General features: G+C 35.6%; 3 protein-coding genes across 4 annotated transcripts in view; 1 reads left to right on the top strand and 2 right to left on the bottom strand.

Annotated features, from left to right (window-relative positions):
• The first annotated feature begins 18 nt into the window (after positions 1-18).
• On the top strand, positions 19-10029 carry LOC134245769 (uncharacterized). Of its 2 annotated transcripts, XM_062728023.1 has the most exons (3): positions 19-56; positions 8850-8981; positions 9188-10029. In XM_062728023.1, exons 1-3 carry the CDS (start codon positions 48-50, stop codon positions 9599-9601), a joined length of 555 nt encoding a protein of 184 aa, XP_062584007.1. In that variant the 5' UTR covers positions 19-47; the 3' UTR covers positions 9602-10029. The 2 variants fall into 2 exon arrangements, with proteins under 2 accessions (XP_062584007.1, XP_062584006.1); XM_062728022.1 differs by lacking the exon at positions 19-56 and having other exon boundaries at positions 8791-8981.
• On the bottom strand, positions 990-3462 carry LOC134245768 (tripartite motif-containing protein 2-like). The gene is made up of 2 exons (XM_062728020.1): positions 3432-3462; positions 990-2877 (listed from the first exon to the last, which is right to left on the bottom strand). Exon 2 carries the CDS (start codon positions 2862-2864, stop codon positions 1176-1178), a length of 1689 nt encoding a protein of 562 aa, XP_062584004.1. The 5' UTR covers positions 2865-2877; positions 3432-3462; the 3' UTR covers positions 990-1175.
• Positions 10030-10404: 375 nt separating the features above from the next.
• The window catches only part of LOC134245772 (kinetochore-associated protein 1-like), a gene marked incomplete at its 5' end in the record, with an annotated part of 54833 nt that continues 39223 nt past the window's right edge, over positions 10405-26014 (bottom strand). Inside the window, 12 exons of the mRNA XM_062728026.1 lie at positions 10405-10556; positions 11567-11669; positions 13803-13948; positions 14330-14416; positions 15481-15604; positions 15681-15744; positions 15869-15980; positions 16128-16223; positions 17608-17743; positions 17920-18047; positions 25455-25524; positions 25654-25739. Coding sequence (XP_062584010.1) covers positions 10509-10556; positions 11567-11669; positions 13803-13948; positions 14330-14416; positions 15481-15604; positions 15681-15744; positions 15869-15980; positions 16128-16223; positions 17608-17743; positions 17920-18047; positions 25455-25524; positions 25654-25739 — 1200 coding nt within the window. The remainder of the gene's footprint in view (positions 10557-11566; positions 11670-13802; positions 13949-14329; positions 14417-15480; positions 15605-15680; positions 15745-15868; positions 15981-16127; positions 16224-17607; positions 17744-17919; positions 18048-25454; positions 25525-25653; positions 25740-26014) is intronic.

Here is a 26014-nt window from a genome sequence, read left to right as displayed (position 1 = left end):
TTTCCATTTTTCCAGTGGTGCAAAGGAAAAGAATTTTATGTTACATTATGAGGCAAGTAAATGAATATTAAGTATTACATGTCAACCTATGACTCAAATGAGCTTTTTAGCTCAACTGGTCAGAGACCAGAAGAGCTTATGTTATTTATGTGTGCACTATTTGTTGCAAGACTGAATGTATAGTGTACTATGAATATTGACATCATAAACTTACATGTAACTTTGAAATTGACCTGCTTTTCAAAAATCTCAACTTCAGCTAATCTGTTTAGAAATAATATAGGGTTATTGAACTTATAGTGGTGTATATTGGCACAAGTTGGCTGTTCAAATGCACTACTTTATTATATAGCTAAAATATTTCCACATAATTTATATTAATTATTCCATTTTAAAAAACTCTAATTAATGATTTTTGGCATTGGTAGTCAAGTTAACGTCTGTCCTGTAATGTCCAATATGGCATCATTCAGATGACTCTACCGAGCGATATGATTTGCTTATTTAGGTTTTATTAGGTCTAAAACGTACTATATTTTAATAAATAATTTCATTTTTGTGTGAAAAATAAACACATCTTACCTAGATGCCACTTCCTTTCTTTAATCTAGCTCTGAGAATTTAACCAGACGACTTTTTTGTTTACAATGGGGCGTTCGATATTGAATGCTCGTATTAGGAATGTTTCGGGCATACTCGTACATGTAATACAAACTCAGCGTTCAATAAAATGTCAAAATATTGAACGCTAAAATTCTCTTGATGTTTGGTAGTATTAGAGACAATATATTGGCTATATAATAATACTGTCATATTGCACATGTGCATTACGTGCATGTGACTTGTTGATGTCTGTACAAGACCCATCAAAAAAAAAAAAGAAAAAAAGAAAGAAAATTTGTATGTTTTGACTTTTGATTTTATACAAGGTGAATAAAAAACAAAACCCAATTAACATTCTAAAAAAAAGGTTTAATCAAAATATCGTTCAGAGATTGAGTATAATCTAGCACTTGATTATTTTTCATAGATGATTTTCTTGTTTTTTTTTCTCAATTATGCTACCAGTGTAGATATTTACAGATAAAAGTTCACATAATGGACTAATATAATGATAAATCTGAGCAAAGAAAAAAGTTTGGTATAATTTTAAATCTATGCAATATTGGATTTCATTACAGATATTTGATTTTCTTCACTTGTTTATTTCCCCATTGAGCAACAAACAGATTGTCATTTGTATCTGTACACAGTCCATAGGGTCCAATCAGTCCACAGTTTATGTAACGGAGGAACTGTCCATCTTGGTCTATGATGTGGACACAGTTGTTGTTATTATCAGCTGTAAGGATGTGACTCTGACTGTCTGTGGTGATTCCGCGTGGATAGAATGGTTTGTTCTTTGGAGCAGGAGTATGTCCAGTGTACCTGAATCTCAGTTTCCCGGCCTGATTGACCACCACTACTGCTCCAGCTGTATCATCAGACACACAGATATCCAGATTCCTGTTCTCAGTAATGTTTCTTAGAAAACGAAAACTAGGTGAATAGAGAGGTTTAAATTTATCATCAAACTGAATGGTTTGTTTCTCTGTGGAGCCAGAGTAACGGACAACTTTTGTTTGTTTGTAATCACTGTCCATGCTAACCAGGAGGTCACCAGAGGAGGTACTACAGACACCTTTAGGTCTCCAGTTCTGTAGTCTGATCACCTCCTCTATCTTCTCATTCTTCACAATGTTCACAGTTCTATCATCAAAATCAGTATAAACTAGATCTCCACTTTTTGTCACTGCTATGTTAAGTTGTTTGTTCCCCAACTTGGTTGTGATTGACTTGAGTAGTGATCCCTGATTGATGCTGTAAAGTTCCATGGTGTTGTCACGTCCACTTGTCCAGATTTCTTCATCACTCAGACAGGCCACATTGTAAAGTTCTTTATACCCAGTGTCTATGGTGGTGACAGTCTCTGGTTCATCAAGCAGCTGTTTGACTGAAGGGGAGGATCCAGCTTCTGGTGATTTCTGTGTTGTCTTCATGCTGTAGCCATGTTTATCTGATGTTAAAGAACTTGATGATAAAACTCCAAACAATTTACTGATTTCTTCACCTTGTATTTTTCCTGGAATAAATTTAGATAAAGCTGCTATAATTTTGTGTGGAAGATTTCTGTATGTGTGTACATTAGACGTGACACTAAACAGTTTTGACAAGTCATTGGTGTCTATTACAGTTTCCATTGAATCAATTTCTTCCTTGATGTCAGACATTGTCTTGTTTATTTCATCCAGCTGTTTCTGTAGAGTTTGTAACTGTGAGCTTTTCATCTCATCAGCTTCAGCTTTAAGTTTCTGGACAATGTTGTCAATTTCTCTGTGCCAGGCCTCTCCATGTTTTGTTATGGCTGTTGAGAGATCTCCATATTCCTTTTGTAACTGACTCATTCTGATTTGTACATCAGAGGCAATGTCCTGGTAGTTGGGATAAATTGTATCATTTAATTCTGTCTGTTCTTTCATGATTATATTCTTTTTTCCATCCACAGCTTTCAATATTTCTGATACCTTATGACCAAGATGTTTATCAGATCCAATGCACGTAGGGCAAACAGGAATGTCACATTGATTACAGTACATTGTGCAATGTTCTTTATCATGAGTTTTACATGAAGGGTAGAGGGGAGTGGATTTTCTATCTCTAAAGTCCACAATTTTATGAGGTTTTGAGAGATCATCAGAGACGTGTTCTCCCACACAGGCCTTACACAGGTTGACAAGACATGTATCACAGTACATCTGTACCACAGCGGTCTCACACAGGTCACATCGCATCACGTCCTGGGCACTGGTACGGGGGTCCATCATTAAACTTGTGACTCTGAAGTATAAATATATAATACATGTAAATATGTGTAACAAAAAAGGAGAAAATGTATGGCTGGACAGGAATCAAACCTGGGACCCCTGTACCACTAGTTAGGTTCTTTACTGACTGAGCTACTCAGGCCAATAATATCCATGGCCCAAACCATTACTCTTTCTCCTTACCAGGTAAATGCTCTTCACCCTCTAAGACACAACCGAAGTTCTTATTAACCCAGACAGGAGTTTTACCTGTAAGTCCAGGGATGGTCAAATTTATGACAATAAAGTGGGAAATGACTTCCAGAAACAGGAATCAAACCAGGGACCCCTGCATCACTAATCTGGTGCTCTACTGATTGAGCTACAGTGTACCGAGGTTGATCTCCATGGCCCAAACTATTACATAATTAAATAATATATTAAAAATCTGCTTATTCTAACAGTACATTGCTAAAAACAAGACCTATGTTTCAAGATCTCACCAGAGAAGAGTATGCTATGCAAGCTGGATAATAGAATACAGAATTATGCAATCATTATTAGTCAATATCAAAGATTAGACATTACCTGTTGTAAAACAGTAATGGCTGCCACCTCGTTGTTATTGGAATTCAGGTCACATGACTTACCTCTGTTATCTACCTGTCAGGTATTTTTACTTCCTTGTCTGTAGTTGGGATTTAAATTTAATGGTTTACTGTATACCTTTTAGTGTTATGGAGACCATAAAGAATCGATCATTAAATTCATTTTTAAAAAAAGACTAGCATTCATACCCCAACCTTTTACCCCAAAACTCACTACCTTGAAAAATAAATAAACAAATCAATAGCAACAAAATCTTTAGATCTCAGGAATTTTCAGAAGGCAAATTTAAGAACATAACAATTTGAAGTTTTAGGACTCCTACTAGATTAACTCAAGTAATCATAATAGCAATCTTGCAATTTTTAAAGCTTGTCTACGCTGAAAGCTAAAATCAGCTCACCTGAGCCAAAGGCTCAAGTGAGCTTTTCTGACGAAAATTTGTCTGTTGTTTTTTGTCTTCATAGTTGTTGTCATCGTAAACTTTTCACATTTTCATCATCTTCTCAAGAACCACTAAGCAAATTTTAACCAAACTTGCTACAAATTATCCTTGGGTGAAGGGGATACAAATTTGTTGAAATGAAGGGTTACACCCTTTTCAAAGGGGAGATAATTTTGAATTAGAGAAAAAATAATGGCATTTTTTAAAAAATCTTCTTCTCAAGAACCACTGAGCCAGGAAAGATGAAAATCAAATGGAAGCACCCTCAGGTAGTGCAGATTGAAATTTGTTCAAATCATGACCCCCCACGTAGAGTTGAGCCACAATGGGGGATCAACGTTTTACATATGAAATACATAGGAAAAATTCTTAAAATTCTTCTTCTCAAGAATAGCAAAGACATGATTATTCCTAGTTATATGGAAGCATCCCCTGGTAGTGTAGATTTAATTTAATTCAAATCATGACCCCCAGGGACTGGGCGGGGCCACAATGGGGTAACAAATTTTAACATAGGAATACATGAGAAAAATCTTTTAAAATCTTCTTCTCAAGAACCACTGGGCCAGGAAATATGACACTCAAATGTAAGCATCATTTGGTAGTGTAGATTCAAGTTTGTTCAAATCATGACCCTCAGGGATAGGATGGGGCCACAATTGGGAATAAAAGTTTAACATAGAAATACATAGGAAAATCTTTAAAATTCTTCTCAAAGCCATGACTTCTCATAGTTATATGACCCCCCAGGGGTTGAGTGGTGCCACAATGGAGGATCAAAGTTTTACATAGAAATCTATTAGAAAAATCTTTTTTTAAGAAAAATAAGGCCATGATGAGTCATATTCATATGGAAGCATCCTCAGGTATATGAGTGTAGTAAGGGCTACAGTGCTATTTATCCTACTGGGAATCTAGATTAACTCACCTGAATGTAGTTGAGATTTCTTATTGCCTACTCTTGTGTTGACATTAGCATTTGCATCCTTAGTTCAAGTCCTTTTCCAAGTAACCATTAGCCTTACTTGGACCAAACTTATGAGGGATGCACACTACCAGACTTGTTTAAGTTGCTGAATCTGACCTATATTTTCCAGATGAGTGACCAGGTTTTGAGTTTTTTGAGTAGCTTTGTCCTAAAGTAACTTTAAGGCCTGTTATGAATAAACTAGCTTAAATGATGCATTTAGGGATTGGCACTACCAGAGCTGCATTAACCCCAATGTCTTACTAGAATAATTTGGTGTTTGATTTGCCTTATTTTTTAAAGCCCGTTTTAAGACTGGACGTATTATGTTATAGGCTTCATGTCCGTCCGTCCATCTGTCCATTCCTGTCCGGCTCATAACTTGAATACTATTAAGCCTATAGGATTATCAAACTTTGTCAACTGATACTTCTTGGGTAGACGGTGTGTCGCGCACAAAAAATAGGTCGCTCTGACCTTTAATAAAGATGCTATAGCCAAATACGGAAAAATCCTGTCTGGCTCATAACTAGAAAATTATTAGACCTAGAGCTTTCAAACTTGGCAAAAGTATACATCTAAAGTAGAAGGTGTGTCGCAGCCTATTTCAAGGCCACTGTGACCTTTAATTAAAGTGATTTGCTTTAAAACTAAGTTTTTTAAATTCTAAATTTCATAACCCTTAAAAATGTAAAGATATAGTTGTATCCTTATTAAAAGATGTTAAATTAAGTAAAAACTTATTTTTTCATTATATACTTTACAGCAATCTGTAAGAAATGTTTACGCTTTGAGAGGAAATCTGAGATTTTCCCTTGGGCATATTTATCAAGCACTGGTCAAGGAGAATTTTGATAGCAGAAATTTCGAAGTCAAATTTGAGAGAAATTAATGAGTTTATTGTCAGGAACTAAGAGCATCTCTAGATCTGATGCAGCAGTTATCTTAATTTATCTCTTGGGAGTTGGGCAAAAGAAATGGCCTCATAGTTGTTTGTGTTAATTAAGAGTTCTTGATGGCTAGTCCAGATAAAGATCTTTCAACTGGTGTAATTAATTAAAACAAATTGATGTTTTAATGTATAATTAAGACTAAATTAGTATTGTACAATTTGATTATAACTAATTATACATGTGTTCCTTGAAGAAAAAAAATTATATTTAAATTTTTATATATTTGCAACAAATTGCAGTCATGTCTCACTTAGAATTTTATAGTCTGAAGAATAATTTACGTTTGATTTTTTTTATTAGACCGTAGCATTTCCATTATTTCGTAAAATGTGCAATAAACAATTTAAAGCTGCAGATGGATATTTGTTATGCTCTTACACAACCAGTATAGAATTATATGATGTATTATTTGTCATAATCAATCCCTACACTGTTATTTAGTCTCTGAGAGATGTATGATAAGAAATGGAAATTAGATACATGTAATTGAAATTTGTGTCAATCTGTTAATCAAGGCTACCTGAATTTCTTTCATCCTTAAACTAATTCATGACTATTGAACAGTATTTGACAGGCATATCATGCTGTGGCGGGGCACTTTTAACATTTGTGAAGGTGAGCTTCGTAATCTTTGATAAGACATATTTACATATGTGTATATGATATTAATCTTGTCCTTGGGTAAAAATATTTAAGTTTGTTCAGTTGAATGGTTACACCCTCTTTCAAGGAAAGATAATATGCCCAAATCATAGCTTTGGGATGGGATTGGGCTACTGTGGATGATCCAGTCTTGGGAAAATTTTTGAGAAATCATCAATTTAAAAAATTTTCTCTTTTGATTTGTAAATAATTCCAAATCCTTGTGAATTCATTTTTTATTATTAAGGTTAATCCGATCCTTAGGTTATGAAAATCAGGCATTGAGTAATTAAAAAATGCTCACAAAGATGTCTCTAAATTCTCAAATTGAAATGTATTTACCCACTGTGTTTCTTTAAAGCTGCTTGGTCCCATTCAAATCGCTAAAAATATATATTTGTTTTTCTTCTTGATAAATAATTGTTCATGAATTGTTTCAACTTTTGTCAAATCATATCCCTAAAGTATTTTTCCTTTAACGACGTTCCATCCTGATATTTAAAGTCTTAAACTCTTTTTGCCAAGTATATTTTTAGTTTCTACATACATAGCTTAATTAAAATTCAAATAAAAAAGTTGGGGTCAAAATGCTTCTTTTAGCGCTACAGTACATTTAATATGACCTTTCTGCACTGAAATTTGTGTTTTAATTAAAAATTACATCTTCGACGTTTTCCCTCCAATATTTTTATCCAATTATAGCATGAAACAAAATGAACTCTAAGTATGTTTAAAAAAACACACTTTAAAATTGTGACTAAGAAAAAGTTTCAAATTGCTTCGCATAATCAATTATTTGACCTTTCTGCACTAATAAAATGTTACTTTTCAAGCATTGAAAATATAATGGGCAAGAAAATTATTTCAAAGTCTTAAACTTTTTCTGATTTTAAGCAAATAGGTCAAAGTTATCTTGAATATTTAGAAAAGAACATCAAAAGTTGGGGTATATGATGTACATTTTTAGATATTACCAAAAAAGTGTGAATTTTACGTTAAAATTGGCTCATTTTTTTCCCAGATTTTCAGAATATATTTACTATATTTGTCACACATTGCTGATAGAATTCATAAGAAATAATTTAACAGGTATTTCAGAACCAGCATAACATATTTCACTGCAAAAAACAGCTTTGTGTGCAAACAGCATGGAAAAATAGGCATCCAAAATTAACAGTACTGTTATAGAAATAGGCATCCAAAATTAACAGTACTGTTATAGTGGAAAAAACTGACCATTTTCATCTATAAAACCTTCAGCCACAAAAACTAGTCCTAGTCCCTAGCTTAATTCTACTTGAATGGAATTTAGTCGCTGTTTTTTTCATTGAATATAGTTTAATTTGCATTGTAGAATTCAGTTTTATTGTTAGAACCTAAAAATGATGCTAAATTTTATGAATAAAGGACCTGCGCGAAATACGCTCAAAATATCAGGATCGAACCTCCTTTAACATGTTAAAAGATGTCAAAATTCAAAAGTTAAAAAAATAATTTTTGTTAGGTCACACAAAAAATAATCCTATGTTGATATCACGTAAAATCACCTTCGAAAAAATTAAATTTATCGCTTACACGTTTATCTCATGAAGAACAAACCCGAGTATTTTTTTCACAACAAAGTACATATACTACCTGTACACAGACAATATTTTGGCTCCTTTAAAAAAATCATTTAAAATATCTGATTTGCCTTGATTCTTTAAATATGCATTTTAATATAAAAATTACTATGGATTATATTCAATTAATTTCTTAATTTTGAAAAGATGTACATGTAATATGACTAAGGCTTCTACTAATAGAGAAAAAAAATACTCGGGTTTGAATTATCTTCATAATTAGACACCGGTATATCCGATAAACTTATTTTGTTCAAAATTGACTTCACAACAGATCTTAACTTCCATCCACTGTCTTCAGAGCGGATCGCCCCCAGCCGCCAGGGTCGGATTTGGCTAAAATCCAGCAGAAATGTGTTGACGTATTTGGAATTTTGGTTTTAAAAACATACCAAAGTTGTGGGTTTATTCTTTTCAAATTATGAGCCCTGAGTTTAGGGTTACACTGAAATTTGGGAATAAAATGTTCATACTGCATAGATATTGGGGAGGGGGGGGGGGGGGGCTTCTCTATAGTCCTATAAATATTGAATAATATCCACAGACCTGTTTACTCTTATGATTTTGCTGTATTTTGTCAGATTTTTTATTCATAGTTGCTTGTGTTAATTAAGAGTTCTTGATGGCTAGTCCAGATATTTTCCATTTATCAGCATGTTCACTTGTCACAGTATAAGCTTCCAAAGCCACATCAAACTAATATCAAATCACAACTTTAGAAAGTTTAGCTATTTATTTGATCATTATATGAATTTCCTTTGTTTCAGGGAGATAGCTAAGCGTGGAATACTGGAGAAACAGACAGTCTTAGAATCTACAGTACAGAAGTACCAAGCTGAGCTGGCCGCAGCTTCCTCTAACAGTACAGCCAAAGAGATCCTTATCAACAAGCTAGACGAACAGGTCTGATGCTTTATAACAGGGCCATTCAAAGAAAAAAGCCAGCAAAACTTCTGAATGACCCTCATTATTGAGCTCATTTCTGAAAAAAAACTTTGCAATCAGAAAGAACCATTTTTATGTTTGCAAGCTAAATTTAAAACTTTTCCAGCTCTGTTTAGTCTATGGAGTGTATTAATTTCTTGAAAATTTCAATGATTATTTCAAAGGTGAAGTCCCTGCATGAACAGATTGAACAAAGAGACAAAAAGATCAAGAATTTGGAATCTCGTTTGGTTCTGGCCATCAAAGAATCCAGAAAGGCAACCTTTAGGAATGACAGTTTCGCTCTGTCTGACAGTGTGAACTCCTCTCCGAGCAAACGACCAGACAGTCGTGTCAGTCGACACTCGGACAGTACGTCCAGCGACCTCTCTCTGACCCGATCGGCCTCACAAAAGGGAGGTAACTCATTCAGACACTCCTTAAGGAGGTCAGAAGGGGGACAAGACAATAGCAGGATCAAAAAAGACACAGCCAGTGTGAGGCATCCCATGAGACTAAGTGTTGATTATGGGGAGGACAGATTTCAGATGGTGAAGTCTCCATTACCTGATAAAAGAAATGCTTGTTCTGTGATGTGATATAGTATAAACAGGATATTTAATTGGGGAATCAAGTGTTTGTTGTATGTATGGGCATTCATAACTATCTGGGTGTTAAAGAAAGTGAAAGAGATTTCTAGGCATTATTTGTTATTGAATAATATATTTTTTTTTAAAAATGAGAGAGAGAGAGAGAGAGATACAGAGATTTATGGGCATCACTTATTGACTGTTATTAACTATCGTATAAGTAGAAATTTTAGCGAGACGCAAATTTAGCGATTTCTACCTAAAATATGGTATTTTATTTTTAGCGAGAAGTAATTTTAGCGATTTTGAAATGCTAACTTACTAAATAAGGTATTACAAATAATACGCAATTAATTTTTAGCGATATTCAATTTTAGCGATTTCAGAACCCTTGCTAATAATGCCAAAATTAAATCCTCGCTAAAAATTCTACTTAATATACGGTATATTATTATTTAATTAAAAGAAGTTAAATCACATGTACATTGTCTTCTTTGTTATGCAAATAAAAAAAAAGAATAACAAGTGTTTTTCATTGTTTTATCCAAATTTTATCCATGCAGTTTTCCATGTTAATATAAATACATGTTTGATGGCATAAATAAATCATTTAAATGATAATAAAATTATAAACCGCATTAGACACAACAGTGTGTTAATTAATTACATTCTAGTATATATATGTCAAGATTTCAATTTCACCCACTTTGTCATTTAAATCACTGAAATTTCATCTACAAATAATGTATGTTACTGTTCAGGTAGTATCACTACTTTTATTCCACAGATATTTTGCCCAGACTTTGTTTCCCCTTGTTTTTATGTTAAATCTGTAATAATTTGACAGATTTTAACAGAAATGAACACATTTTTCGACTTGTTGAGTTTTCCCTCTAGATGAAATTTTCCAAAGTTTCTAAATCATTTCGCTCACCTCCTGATGTCCTTGTAGTTCCAAATATTTCTGGGGGAAAAAAATATTTTGTAGTCAAACTTTTGAAAGGAATTAATATGTGAGAAACAGTATTATATATCGTGGTAAAGATTTAATGCAATAGTATATCAATTTAAAATATAAACATCTAAAATACACTTTCATACCATGGCATATTCGTGCCATTTTAACAATGTAGAAATTTTTTTTTAAATCGTTTGTACGATTTAATGAATTGTTTGTACAATTTAAGAAATTGTTTGTACAATTTCATTGTACGATTTAATAAAACGTTTGTATGATTCAATAAATCATTTGTACGATTTAAAAAATTGTTTATATGATTTAAAAAATCGATTTAATAAATCGTTTGTATAACAAACATATTGTACAAACGATTTATCAAATTGTACAAATGATTTACTAAATTGAACTTATCAAATTATTAAATTGTACAAACGATTTATAAAAAAATTCTACATTGTTAAAATGGCACGAATACGCCGTGGTACTTTCACTCTAGTTTTAGTTCAAAGAGGAAATTTTGTACTTGATATTTTATCTTAGCTGTGCTCATAAATTTCATTTTGTGGTTCTCAGGCAAATTTTCTCCAAAACAGATGCAAGCAGGAGGGGGCATTTTTTAAAAACATTTATTTGAGATAAAGTAGATAAAGCATGTTTTAAAATCATTTTTTTTAATATCCAAATTTTCTATACATGTACAATAAAGATAAAAATTGATTGTTTATGATAAACTTTCCATGGCTTATCTTCACATGTAATTTTAAACGAAGTATAGCCAAGTCTCTGCAAATAGCTCCTGGAAGCGATATTCGAGTACGAGTACTGAACTATGAAAAAGAGAGAATGGATTTTTTTCCGAATTGGTCTCTGCATTACCAACTTTTTATTTTATCTAGAAAATTTGGAATGCAGCTACCTCAAAACGTATGTACATGAGCCTGAGAACCGTAATTTCAATTCTATGAAACCTTGAGCATAAATATAGAATTATGATCTATATTTAGGTATTGTACCTTAAGCATAAATATAGAGTCACTCCTGCAGGATTCCAGTCTTTTAGTCAGGAGAGCATTCCGGGAACACAACATCCCCAATAAGGAGGCTGCTTCTTTTATTCTGAAAGTAAAATACAATTCCATTCAGAACTCAGCATCTAATATGCTTATTAAGGCTCGTTATCTTTGACACAACAAGCACCCAGGTGACTCAAACAAAATCTATTTTTAGAAATCAGCAATAGATCTAATAGATCTAGTAAATGTTCACTGGCATTACTTGAATCTTTTATAAACTTTAAAAGAATTTTAAAACAAGAGGCCCATGGGCCTTATAGGTCACCTGAGCATTATGCAACAACTTTCCAGTGATTGAATTTGATTCATGTTTTAAGCAAGATGCTATGGCATTCACAATTTTGAAAGAGGCACCATTGATCATCATAACAATACACTTAGCAGTTGCTTAGTTTGTTTACTTAATACCCATACGCAGGGTAAGGGAACACAAAATGCATTTCAACTAATCAGTAATATTCAGCAATAATCAGTAGTGCCCCTACCATACATGAACCCCTGACCCTTAGGCCTTGATATTTGATTAATACCAAGGAGCAGATTTCAAACCATTCATTCATTTTCAGTATATAAGTACAACCCCCCCCCTCTATGGTACCCCTGACCCTGGGGCCTTGAAATTCACAATTGTGGAAGATATGGGCCCTTGTCCATCATAACTATATTGGTAGTTCATCTGCTGAATACCCTGGAGCAGAGAAGAAAATTTTCAAAGATTTAATGTATTTTCACTATATAATCAATAGAGCCCTGCCTTAACACCAGAACCCCTAACCCTGGGGCCATAAAATTCACAATTTTGGTAGAGGCACTCTTGCTCATCATAACTATGTACTTAGTTAGTTTATTTAATACCCAGGAGCAGAGAAGAAGATTTTCAAAGAATTCATGTATTTTCACTATATAATCAATAGAGCCCCGCCCTAACACCAGAACCCCTGACCCTGGGGCCATAAAATTCACAATTTTGGTAGAGGCACTCTTGCTCATTATAACTATGTACTTAGTTAGTTTACTATGTACTTAGTTAGTTTATTTAATACCCAGGAGCAGAGAAGAAGATTTTTAAAGAATTCATGTATTTTCACTATATAATCAATAGAGCCCCGCCCTAACACCAGAACCCCTGACCCTGGGGCCATAAAATTCACAATTATGGTAGAGGCACTCTTGCTCATCATAACTATGTACTTAGTTAGTTTATTTAATACACAGGAGCAGAGAAGAAGATTTTTAAAGAATTCATGTATTTTCACTATATAATCAATAGAGCCCCGCCCTAACACCAGAACCCCTGACCCTGGGGCCATAAAATTCACAATTATGGTAGAGGCACTCTTGCTCATCATAACTATGTACTTAGTTAGTTTATTTAATACCCAGAAGCAGAGAAGAAGATTTTTAAAGAATTCATGTATTTTCACTATATAATCAATAGAGCCCCGCCCTAACACCAGAACCCCTGACCCTGGGGCCATAAAATTCACAATTTTGGTAGAGGCACTCTTGTTTATCTTAACTATGTACTTAGTTGGTTTATTTAATACCCAGGAGCAGAGAAGAAGATTTTCAAAGAAATAATGCATTTTCACTACCTACTTATTTAGCCCCGCCCTAGCACTAGAACCCCTGACCCCAGGGCCATGAATTTCACAATTTTGGTAGAGGACTCATTGCTGATTACAATCATGCAAACAGTTTGACTGCTTGATGTCCAGGAGTAAAGAAGAAGATTTTTAAAGATTGCACTAATTTTAGTGGTTTTGGCCCCACCCCACAGGCCCCAGGGGGGCAGGGATCATGAAATTCACAATTTTTGTTCCCCTTCACCCATAGATGCTTTATGCCAAATTTGGTTGAAATTGGTTCAGTGGTTGTAGAGAAGAAGCTGAAAATGTTCAAATGTTAACGCACAACGCACGACGCACGACGACGGACGAAAACAGATAGCAATAGGTCACCTGAGTTTACTCAGGTGACCTAATAATGAAAATTGAAACAGTTACCAAGTCTGAGATGCCAGGTTTTAACTACATGTATTGGTAATGCTGGTCGAGATTGAGTAGGTCATGTGACTTGAGAAATTAAGCATTGTACATAAATCACATACTTTATTGCAAGTATTTTGATAATATTCATGTATCAAATGGTCATATCAAATTCATTTTCCACTCACTTTTGATGTCTGACAGCAAACTGAAGAATACCATCGATGTTGTTATGTTCTACAGCAAACTTAAAGAAGGACTTGGATAAAGGGGATTCAGAGATTTCTTGGAAATCTTCTGTGTCAAGGAGGTAGAGAAATACTGCTTCCTCCACCTAAAAAGAAACTCTTTATTGTGAACAGTAAGCAAGACAGTCAGTGGAATACATTGATGTCATGATTTACATTTATCAATGTCTTTGTTTGAGATTAAACTAAGTACTTTATTTCTACATAAATGCACTGCTTCATTGATAAGCATGGTTAAAATCATATGTCGGACATGACAAAAGATTAACAGAAGAAGGGGCTTAGAGGACCTGGATAATGTAAGAAATATTAATTGTCAGATTTTTTGGTTTCATGCTGATGATAAATCAAATTGCTTGCTTGATAATTTTAGCATGCAAGAAATTGATTGATCATTGTCATTAAACCAAAAAAATTGACAGTTATGCCTTAAACACTTCAGATAAATGTAAGATGTTTAGCCTGACCTTTTTGATTTCCACAGCCATCATTCCATGTTTCATCAATCGATCACGGTCTTTAAGTAAACCCAGTCTGTGCCGACTTAAAATATCCTAAAATTTGAATGTCAAAATTATCAGCATTATTTCAGGCTACTATATACAGGAAAATTTTTGCCCCCGTTTTATTTTCGCTCTTTTCGCCCTACCCTCATTAGGGCGAATTTAAAACTGGGCGAATAAAAAAAATCAGTATAATTTCTTTAAAAAAAACTACAATTGGGCAAATCTAAAACAGGCAAATTTGTTTTACCGTGTGAGAGAGCGCAAATAACCCTGTATACAGTATTTTGTTATTATTACAGTATAGAAATTTTTCTGTTTAAATTCTTGTAACCTTTATTGTGCTCTTTACTTTGGTTACCTGTCGTTCCTGTAGGGAGTTATCTAACATTAACACCCTAGCTAATGCACACAGAGGGAGCTCTAACTTCAGGTTTACCTGTCTTTCTATAACTGTGTGTATGTTTTCATGTTTACCTGTCTCTCTATAACTGTGTGTGTGTTTTCATGTTTACCTGTCTCTCTATAACTGTGTGTATGTTTTCATGTTTACCTGTCTCTCTATAACTGTGTGTATGTTTTCATGTTTACCTGTCTCTCTATAACTGTGTGTATGTTTTCATGTTTACCTGTCTCTCTATAACTGTGTGTATGTTTTCATGTTTACCTGTCTCTATAACTGTGTGTATGTTTTCATGTTTACCTGCCTCTATAACTGTGTGTATGTTTTCGTGTTTACCTGTCTCTCTATAACTGTGTGTATGTTTTCGTGTTTACCTGTCTCTCTATAACTGTGTGTATGTTTTCATGTTTACCTGTCTCTCTATAACTGTGTGTATGTTTTCATGTTTACCTGTCTCTATAACTGTGTGTATGTTTTCATGTTTACCTGTCTCTATAACTGTGTGTATGTTTTCATGTTTACCTGTCTCTCTATAACTGTGTGTATGTTTTCATGTTTACCTGTCTCTCTATATCTGTGTGTATGTTTTCATGTTTACCTGTCTCTCTATAACTGAGTGTATGTTTTCATGTTTACCTGTCTCTCTATAACTGAGTGTATGTTTTCATGTTTACCTGTCTCTCTATAACTGTGTGTATGTTTTCATGTTTACCTGTCTTTCCTGTACAGAGTTGTCTGACATTAATACACAAGCCAATGCACACAGAGGGAGCTCTAACTTCAGGTACTGCTGTCTCACCAATGATACAATGTTAGTGTCACTCAGCACTGGGCACCTGTTGGAAAGGGAGTCTTATAATAACATGCTATTTGTCATACACAGAGTATAGGGTATTTTTGAAAAAAAATTACCTGATTATCAAATTGAAGATGTGAACACATGTGTCTAATTGCTCCTCTGTTAATGGGGCAACCACTGAAAGAAACAAAAGCAATATGTAAATCCAATTATAAGCCACAGAGTAAATGTTTTACTGAATAGAACAAATTACTTTCAAGTTTTTATATCTGACTGTTTATGAGGTGTACAAATAAGTAACCTTTTGTAAGTGGTGTGACGACCAGGGTTTGCCAAGCTGTGGAGAACATAGGAGTCTGCCAGACTTCTGGTGCTGCATTCAGTCTTCCCAACACATACTCCAGCTGATCCATCTGAAAAAGAAAACATCTGTATACCTACACATAATACAAATACTAATGTTGTACTTAAGAGATACCTGAAACTCTAGACCTTTTGATGAAATATATGTTTTGATTTGAATCTTCATATGTAAAATTAAGTTGACACAAAATCCATACCAAACCAAAGTGAACAAGCTGTTGTAAAACTCCATTCCAAATCTGAACATCATAAATTTTGTAATCAAGGCACAGGGCAGCTACCAGCATACAGGCCTAAAATGACACATAATGCAGAAAGACATATTTTTTCTCATTTAAAGTTATAGCAATATTCTTTGAGTAAAAATCCTTAGCGGTTTTGATGACTGTGATGTCTCCTTTGACCAATTTGAATGACTTACAGATTGTATGACTTACAGATTTCTGGTGACTGTGGTTCTATCTTTGATCAGTGACTTACAGATTGCATGACTTACAGATTTCTGATACCTGTGGTTAATGACTTACAGATTTCTGATGACTGTGGTTAATGACTTACAGATTTCTGGTGACTGTTGTTCTATCTTTGATCAGTGACTTACAGATTTCTGGTGACTGTGGTTCTATCTTTGATCAGTGACTTACAGATTTCTGGTGACTGTGGTTCTACCTTTGATCAGTGACTTATAGATTTCTGGTGACTGTGGTTCCACATTTGATCAGTGACTTACAGATTTCTGGTGACTGTGGTTCTACCTTTGATCAGTGACTTACAGATTTCTGGTGACTGTGGTTCTATCTTTGATCAGTGACTTACAGATTTCGGATGGCTGTGTGTCTGCCTTTGATCAGTAACTTACAGATTTCTTATGACTTTGATCAGTGACTTACAGACTTACAGATTTCTGATGACAGTGGTTCTACCTTTGATCAGTGACTTATAGATTTCTGGTGACTGTGGTTCTACCTTTGATCAGTGACTTACAGATTTCTGGTGACTGTGGTTCTACCTTTGATCAGTGACTTACAGACTTTTGATGACTGTGGGTCTATCTTTGATCAGTGACTTACAGAATTCTGGTGAATGTGGTTATATCTTTGATCAGTGACTTACAGATTTCTGATAATTGTGGTTAATGACTTACAGATTTCTGATGACTGTTGTTAATGACTTACAGATTTCTGATGACTGTGGTTAGTGACTTACAGAATTCTGATGGCTGTGGTTAATGACTTACAGATTTCTGATGACTGTTGTTAATGACTTACAGATTTCTGATGGCTGTGGTTAATGACTTACAGATTTCTGATGGCTGTGGTTAATGACTTACAGATTTCTGATGGCTGTGGTTAATGACTTACAGATTTCTGATGACTGTGGTTAGTGACTTATAGATTTCTGATGACTGTGGTTAATGACTTGCAGATTTCTGGTGACTGTGGTTCTATCTTTGATCAGTGACTTACAGACTTTTGATGGCTGTGGTTCTATCTTTGATCAGTGACTTTCAGATTTCCGATGACTTACAGATTTCTGATAACCGTGGTTCTATCTTTGATCAGTGACTTACAGATTGTATGACTTACAGATTTCTGGTGACTGTGGTTAATGACTTACAGATTTCTGATGACTGTGGTAATGATTACAGATTTCTGATGACTGTGGTAAATGACTTACAGATTTCTGATGACTGTGGTTTCTCCAGATTCCCTTGATCAGCCCCTCCTTATTGGAGGATTCAAACGTCTCCACGGAGTGCAGTATGTGGAGCTTCTCCAGGGCTATCAGGTAACTGGTTGTCTTCAACAGGCTCCTGGATAAACAATATGGAGATGCATGCATTTAGAGAAAATACCTTGAAGAAAAACAATAAAGAATTCAAAATAAAGCCAATACACACTACATACAATTTTTTTTAAAAAGTAAAGATCCATTTAGCATTCACAGTCAAAATTAAATTCTTCATGAAACAAGTTATGAATTTCCTACCTTAAGTCCTCAATACTACGACCGCACATTTTCTGGACAATCTCGTCTTGGCGTAATTCCAGCAAGCAATGTAAGGCTCGCATCTTACACATGTTGGTGACTGAAGTCATTTCTCCTGTATTCTGATTCTAGGATAAAGGATACAAATAAGATTAGGTTTATATAAAATGTCTTGACTTCAAAATCCTAACAAGAGGCCCATGGGCCACATTGCTCACCTGAGAAGCTTTGACCATTCTGTTCTTTATCAGATTTCCCCCTTGCTATACATAAGGCATCCCCACCCTACCCCACTGATCACAATTTAGACATTTTGAAATCTAAACAACCCCATGATCCTTCCATGGGCAAATATGTTTCAGCTTTTTTGGCCCAGTGGTTCCTGAGAAGAAGATTTTCAAAGATTTTTCCAATATATTTCTATGTAAAACTTTGATTCCCTATAATGGCACCGCCCTTCCCCGGGGGGTCATGATTCCTATAATTTAGAATTAACACTACCCCAGAATGCTTCCACATAAGCTTCACTTTTTCTGGCCAAGTGGTTCTTGAGAAGAAGATTTTCACAGATTTTTCCTATATATTTCAATATAAAAATTTTATTCCCCATTGTGGCCCCGCCCTTCCCCCAGGGGTCATGATTTGAACAATTTAGAATCTATGTTATACCAGGATGCTTCCACATAAGTTTCAGTTTTTCTGGCCCAGTGGTTCTTGAGGAGAAGATTTTCAAAGATTTTTCCTACATATTTCTATATAAAACTTTGATTTCCCATTGTGGCCCCGCCCTTCCCCTGGGGGGTCATGATGTGAACAATTTAGAATCTACATTATATCAAGATGCTTCAACATAAGTTTCAGCTTTACTGGCCCAGTGGTTCTTGAGAAGAAGATTTTCAAAGATTTTTCCTATATATTTCTATATAAAATTTTGATTCCCCATTGTGGCCCCGCCCTTCCCACGGGGGTCATGATTTGAACAATTTAGAATCTACACTACCCTAGGATGCTTCCATACAAGTTTCAGCTTTACTGGCCCAGTGGTTCTTGAGAAGAAGATTTTCAAAGGTTTTTCCTATATATTTCTATATAAAACTTTGATTCCCCATTGTGGCCCCGCCCTTCCCCCGGGGGTCATGATTTGTACAATTTAGAATTTACACTACCCCAGGATGCTTCCACATAAGTTTCAGCTTTACTGGCCCAATGGTTCTTGAGAAGAAGATTTTCAAAGATTTTTCCTATATATTTCTATATAAAACTTTGATTCCCCATTTTGGCCCCGCCCTTCCCCCGGGTGTCATGATTTGATCAATTTAGAATCTACATTATACCAGGATGCTTCCACATAAGTTTCAGCTTTACTGGCCCAGTGGTTCTTGAGAAGAAGTTTTTTTAATTACCCAACCCTATTTTTGTCTTTTCTTGATTAACTCCCCTTGCCAGGGGATATGTCCCTTCATTTTAACAATTTAAATTTCCCTTCACCCAAGGATGCTTTGTACCAAGTTTGGTCAAAATTGGCCCAGTGGTTCTTGAGAAGAAGTCGAAAATGTGAAAAGTTTACAGACGGACAGACGGACAGCTGGACTGACGGACGGACGACGGACAAAATGTGATCAGAAAAGCTCACTTGAGCCTTCGGCTCAGGTGAGCTAAAAAGAGATTTGGATAGCATTCTATGGAATATAATTTTGCCTAAATAAAATTCTACCTGTACACTACATGTAGAACAAGAGGCCCATGGGCCACATCGCTCACCTGAGCACTAAGGGTAGGAAAAAGTACAAAATAGCTTTTTATTGTAAAGTTTAAATCCAAAAGTAGTCCCATGACCAATCATGGATTTGCTATTTTTTAGAAAATGATTGTTAAAGAATTTTCCAATATATATCTTTAAAAACTTTGGTCAGCCATTTTGACCCTGCCCTACCCCTTGGGGTCATGATTTGAAAAAAATTGAATCTACACTACCTGAACATGCTTCCATATAGATATGATGAATTATGGCTTTAACATTCTTGAGAAGAAGATTTTTAAAGAATATTCCTATATATTGCTATGTTAAACTTTGGTCGGCCATTTTGGCCTCGCCCTACCCCGGGGGTCATGATTTGAACAAACTTCGGCTCAGGTGAGCTAAAAAGAGGTTTGGATAGCATTCTATGGAATATAATTTTGCCTAAATAAAATTCTACCTGTACACTACATGTAGAACAAGAGGCCCATGGGCCACATCGCTCACCTGAGCACTAAGGGTAGGAAAAAGTACAAAATAGCTTTTTATTGTAAAGTTTAAATCCAAAAGTAGTCCCATGACCAATCATGGATTTGCTATTTTTTAGAAAATGATTGTTAAAGAATTTTCCAATATATATCTTTAAAAACTTTGGTCGGCCATTTTGACCCTGCCCTACCCCTTGGGGTCATGATTTGAAAAAAATTGAATCTACACTACCTGAACATGCTTCCATAAAGATATGATGAATTATGGCTTTAACATTCTTGAGAAGAAGATTTTTAAAGAATTTTCCTATATATTGCTATGTTAAACTTTGGTCGGCCATTTTGGCCTCGTCCTACCCCGGGGGTCATGATTTGAACAAACTTGAATCTAAACTATCTGAGCATGCTTCCATATAAATATGATGAATTATGGCTTTGTCATTCTTGAGAAGAAGATTTTTAAAGAATTTTCCTTTATTTTTCTATATAAAACTTTGGTCGGCTATATTGGCCCCGCCCTACCCCCGGGGGTCATGATTTGAACAAACTTGAATCTACACTACCTGAGCATGCTTCCATATAAATATGATGAATTATGGCTTTGTCATTCTTGAGAAGAAGATTTTTAAAGAATTTTTCTATATATTTTTATGTAAAACTTTGGTCGGCCATATTGGCCCCGCCCTACCCCCGGGGGTCATGATTTGAACAAACTTGAATCTACACTACCTGAGCATGCTTCCATATAAATATGATGAATTATGGCTTTGTCATTCTTGAGAAGAAGATTTTTAAAGAATTTTCCTATATATTTCTATGTAAAACTTTGATAAGCCATTTTGGCCCTGTCCAACCCCCGGGGGTCATGATTTGAACAAATTTGAATCTACACTACCTGAGCATGCTTCCATATAAATATGATGAATTATGGCTTTGTCATTCTTGAGAAGAAGATTTTTAAAGAATTTTCCTATATATTTCTATGTTAAACTTTGGTCGGCCATTTTGGCCCCGCCCTACCCCTGGGGGTCATGATTTGAACAAACTTGAATCTACACTACCTGAGCATGCTTCCATATAAATTTGATGAATTATGGCTTTGTCATTCTTGAGAAGAAGATTTTTAAAGAATTTTCCTATATATTTCTATGTAAAACTTTGGTCGGCCATTTTGGCCCCGCCCTACCCCGGGGGTCATGATTTGAACAAACTTGAATCTACACTACCTGAGCATGCTTCCATATAAATATGATGAATTATGGCTTTGTCATTCTTGAGAAGAAGATTTTTCAAGATTTTTCCTATGTATTTCTATATAAAACTTTGGTCGGCCATTTTGGCCCTGCCCTACCCCCGGGGGTCATGATTTGAACAAACTTGAATCTACACTACCTGAGGATGTTTTCCCATAAGTTTCATCTTTCCTGGCACAGTGGTTCTTGAGAAGAAGATTTTTTAAATATGCCACCAAATTTTCTTTAATTCCCAATTATTTCCCTTGAATGAGGGCGTGGCCTTTCATTTGAACAAACCTGAATCCCCTTTACCGAAGGATACTTTGTGGCAAGTTTGGTTGAAATTGGCCCAACGGTTCTTGAGAAGAAGTCGAAAATGTGAAAAGTTTACAGACAGACGGACAGACAGACAGCTAGACAGACAGACAGACGGACGCCGGACAAAATGTGATCAGAAAAGCTCACTTGAGCTTTCAGCTCAGGTGAGCTAATAAAAACAAGAGGCCCATGGGCCACATCGCTCATCTGAGTAACTTGGGTGATGAAGTTCTTTACCCATTTCCCCTCTTGCTATACCTATCATGCCCCCCTCCCCCCTCCCCTTTCATGATTTTAATACTTTAGAATCTACACTAGCAAGGATGCTTTCACATAAGTTTCAGCTTTCCTGGCCAGGTGGTTTTTGAGAAAAAGATTCTTAAAAGATTTTTCCTAAATATATCTATGTAAAACTTGGATTCCCTATTGTGGCCCCGCCCTACCCCTGGGGGTTATGATTTTAACAATTAAATATCTACTCTACGCCAGGATGCTTACACATAAATTTCAGCTTTCCTGGCCCAGTGGTTCTTGAGAAGAAGATTTTTAAAGATTTGTTTTATACATTTCTATGTAAAACTTGTATTCCCTAATATGGCCCGCCCTACCCCGGGGGGTCATGATTTGAACAATTTACAATCTACACTACCCCAGGGTGCTTCCACATCAGTTTCAGCTTTCCTGGCCCAGTGGTTCTTGAGAAGAAGATTTTTAAAGATTTGTTCTACACATTTCTATGTAAAACTTGAATTCCCTATTGTGGCCACGCCCTACCCCCGGGGGTCATGATTTTAACAATTTAATATCTACACTACCCAAGGATGTTTCCACATAAGTTTCAGCTTTCCTGGCCCAGTGGTTCTTGAGAAGATTTTTAAAGATTTGTTCCATACATTTCTATGTAAAACTTGAATTCCCTACTGTGGCCACGCCCAACCCCCGGGGTCATGATTTTAACAATTTAATACCTACACTACCCAAGGATGCTTCTACATAAGTTTCAGCTTTCCTGGCCCAGTGGTTCTTGAGAAGAAGATTTTTAAAGATTTGTTCTACACATTTCTATGTATGTATACTGTTTAACGTCTCTCTCCAGAATATTTCACTGATATGGAGACGTCACCATTGCCGGTGAAGGGCTGCAAATTTAGGCCTATGCTCGGCACTTAAGGCCTTTGAGCAGGGAGGGATCTTTATCGTGCCACACCTGCTGTGACACGGGGCCTCGGTTTATAAGGTCTCATCCGAAGGACCGCCCCATTTAGTCGCCTTTTACGACAAGCAAGGGGGTACTGAGGACCTATTCTAACCCGGATCCCCACGGGATCACATTTCTATGTAAAACTTGAATTCCCTATTGTGGCCACGCCCTACCCCTGGGGGTCATGGTTCTAATAATTTAGAATTTTGACTACCCCAGGATGCTTCCACATAAGTTTCAGCTTTTCTGGCCCAGTGGTTCTGGAGAAGAAGATTTTTTAATGACCCCACCCAATTTTTGTCTTTTCTTGATTATCTCCCCTTGTAACGGAACTTAGCCCTTCATTTTTACAATTTAAATTTCCCTTCCCCTAAGGATGCTTTGTACCAAGTTTGGTTAAAATTGGCCCATTGTTTCTTGAGAAGAAGTTGAAAATGTGAAAAGTTTACGGACAGACAGCTAGACGGACGGACGGACGACGGACAAAATGTGATCAGAAAAGCTCACTTGAGCCTTCGGCTCAGGTGAGCTAAAAAAGTCATCTACAAAATGTCTTTATTACTGTATTGCTTTTTTTAAGGGACTCCGACCCTCAGCCAGGAAGGACAACTCTGTAATTTATAATTTAATTCAAAAAGTCTTTAAATGAAGCTTGAAAATTAAATCTTTTCATGCAACAATTTTCATTATATGCCTCTCAATGTGCTTCAAGGTTCTTTGCAAAGCTCCATAAATCACTTCTAATTTCATATCATGTTAATAAACATTGGTATCAAAAATTGTTTTTTCTGGATAAAAATTTCTACTTTTAATTAGGTCTTTCTGAGAAGATCAAAGAACCTTGAAGCACAATGATGGGCATATGATGAAAATTGTTGCATGAAAAGATTTAATTTCCAAGCTTCATTTAAAGACTTTTTGAATAAAATTATAAATTAAAGAGTTGTCCTTCCTGACTGAAGGTCAGAGTCCCTTAAGTCAAGCAAAGTTGAACAAATTCTCTATTTTGGTGAAGAATCGCCACTAAATTAAACAAGAGACCCACGGGCCTTATAGGTCACCTGAGTATTGTGCAACAACTTTCAAACAATCAAATTTGGTTCGTGTTTTAAACCAGAGGCCATGAAATTCACAATTCACAATTTTGAAAGAGGCACCACTGCTTATCATAATTAAAGACTTAGCATGCTTACTCTATTTGTAATACGTAATATCCAGAAGAAGATCAGAGTAACATAAGAGAAAATGCACTCCCACTTTATAACCAGTTGTGCACCTCATCCCAAAGGAACCACTGAACCTGGGGCCACATATTTCAAAATTGTGCAAATTTTATCATAAAATGGTCGACCCAGGGGGGGGGGGCATATAAAAAAAACATTTGCTAGATGCAACTTTCTTCATCATAAATATATATACTTGGATCATTGGCATGAAACCCAGGAGCAAAGGAAAGATTTTCAAAGAATAAATGCATTTTCACTATAAAACCAATAGAGCCCCGCCCTAACACCAGAACCCCTGACCCTGGGGTCATAAAATTCACAATTTTGGAAGAGGCACTCTTGCTCATCATAACCATGTGCTTGGAGAGTTTATTTAATACCCAGGAGCAGAGAAGAAGATTTTCAAAGAATTAATGCATTTTCACTATATAATCTATATAGCCCCGCCCTAGCACTAGAACCCCTGACCCTTGGGCCACAAAATTCACAATTCTGAAAAAGGCACTCTTGATCAACATAACTATGTACTTAGTTAGTTTATCTAATACCCAGAAGTAGAGAAGAAGATTTTCAAAGAATACAGTGGACCTTCAGATATCCGGAAGCCAGATATCTGGATGCTTCAGTATCCGGACGATTTTCCATCGGAACGAAATTTTAAAATGTTATTCTGTCTTGTTTAACTGGTGATTCAGATATCCGGATGCTTCACATATCCGGACAAATTGACTGGGAACCAAAGCGTCCGGATAAATGAGGCTCCACTGTAAATGCATTTTCACTATATAATCAATAGAGCCCCGCCCTAACATCAGAACCCCTGACCCGGGGGTCATAAAATTCACAATTTTGGTAAAGGCACTCTTGCTTATCATAACTATGTGCTTGGTTAGTTTATTTAATACCCAGGAGCAGAGAAGAAGAGCAGAGAAGAAGATTTTCAAAGATTAATGCATTTTCACTATATAATCTATATAGCCCCGTCCTAGCACTAGAACCCCTGACCCTGGGGCCATGAATTTCACAATTTTGGTAGAGGACTCAATGCTCATTACATTCATGCCAAGAGTTTGCCTGCTTGATGTCCAGGAGTAAAGAAGAAGATTTTTAAAGATTGCAATAATTTTAATGGTTTTGACCCCACCCCTCAGGCCCCAGGGGGGCGGGGACCTTTCAGAGAAGAAGCTAAAAATGTTCAATTGTTAACACACGAAGCCGGACGAAAACGGATAGCAATAGGTCACTTGAGTTACTCAGGTGACCTAAAAATACAATAAACCATTGCAGCTTTATAAATGAATTACCATCAAAACTACTTGGTAAACTCACCTCAAATACAAAGTTAAGGAGAAACGTAACATTCTCCTCTGCTGATCCTTGCTGAAGAAGATACAGGACTCTGTTCAAAGGAAAAAGACAAAACTTCAGTTTTCAGTACTTAAAGATCCTGCCTGAGTTCACCAGATATGAATGTACCAAAAGAACATGCTCTATTTCATTGACTTGAGTTATACCATTAAGTCCTCACCTTTTTAAGTTGATGATTTCATCTTCTGCATCATTCATCATACTTTGTTCTGCTAACTTTAGACTCTCAAAGTTAAATGTCACAGTCTGTAAAAGTTACCATCAACAATTATGTTTCCAATACAAATTTTAATTATTTCAGAAAATATCACTTTTTCAGACAATTTCATAGGAAAATTTACAAAGCAAGATATTAAGATATTTGTAAAAATACCATTTTAAAGAGGAGACAAAAAATCTTGAAAGGATGTATTCAAAATTACAATAAATTTTACTTCTAGGAGAGGGTTTTCCTGACCTTTATCACTTACTGACTCCCTGACAGTTATTTTAATTTTATATTATTGTTTATATACTTTAGA

The sequence above is a fragment of the Saccostrea cucullata genome, unplaced genomic scaffold (genome assembly GCF_032062105.1).
Source record: "Saccostrea cucullata isolate Sc308-1 unplaced genomic scaffold, CSIRO_AGI_Scuc_v1 ctg2269, whole genome shotgun sequence".
In the NCBI taxonomy this organism is placed as follows: Eukaryota; Metazoa; Mollusca; class Bivalvia; order Ostreida; family Ostreidae; genus Saccostrea; species Saccostrea cuccullata.
The sequence above is the reverse complement of the archived record's forward strand: the minus strand, read 5'-3'. Positions and strand labels throughout refer to the sequence as shown.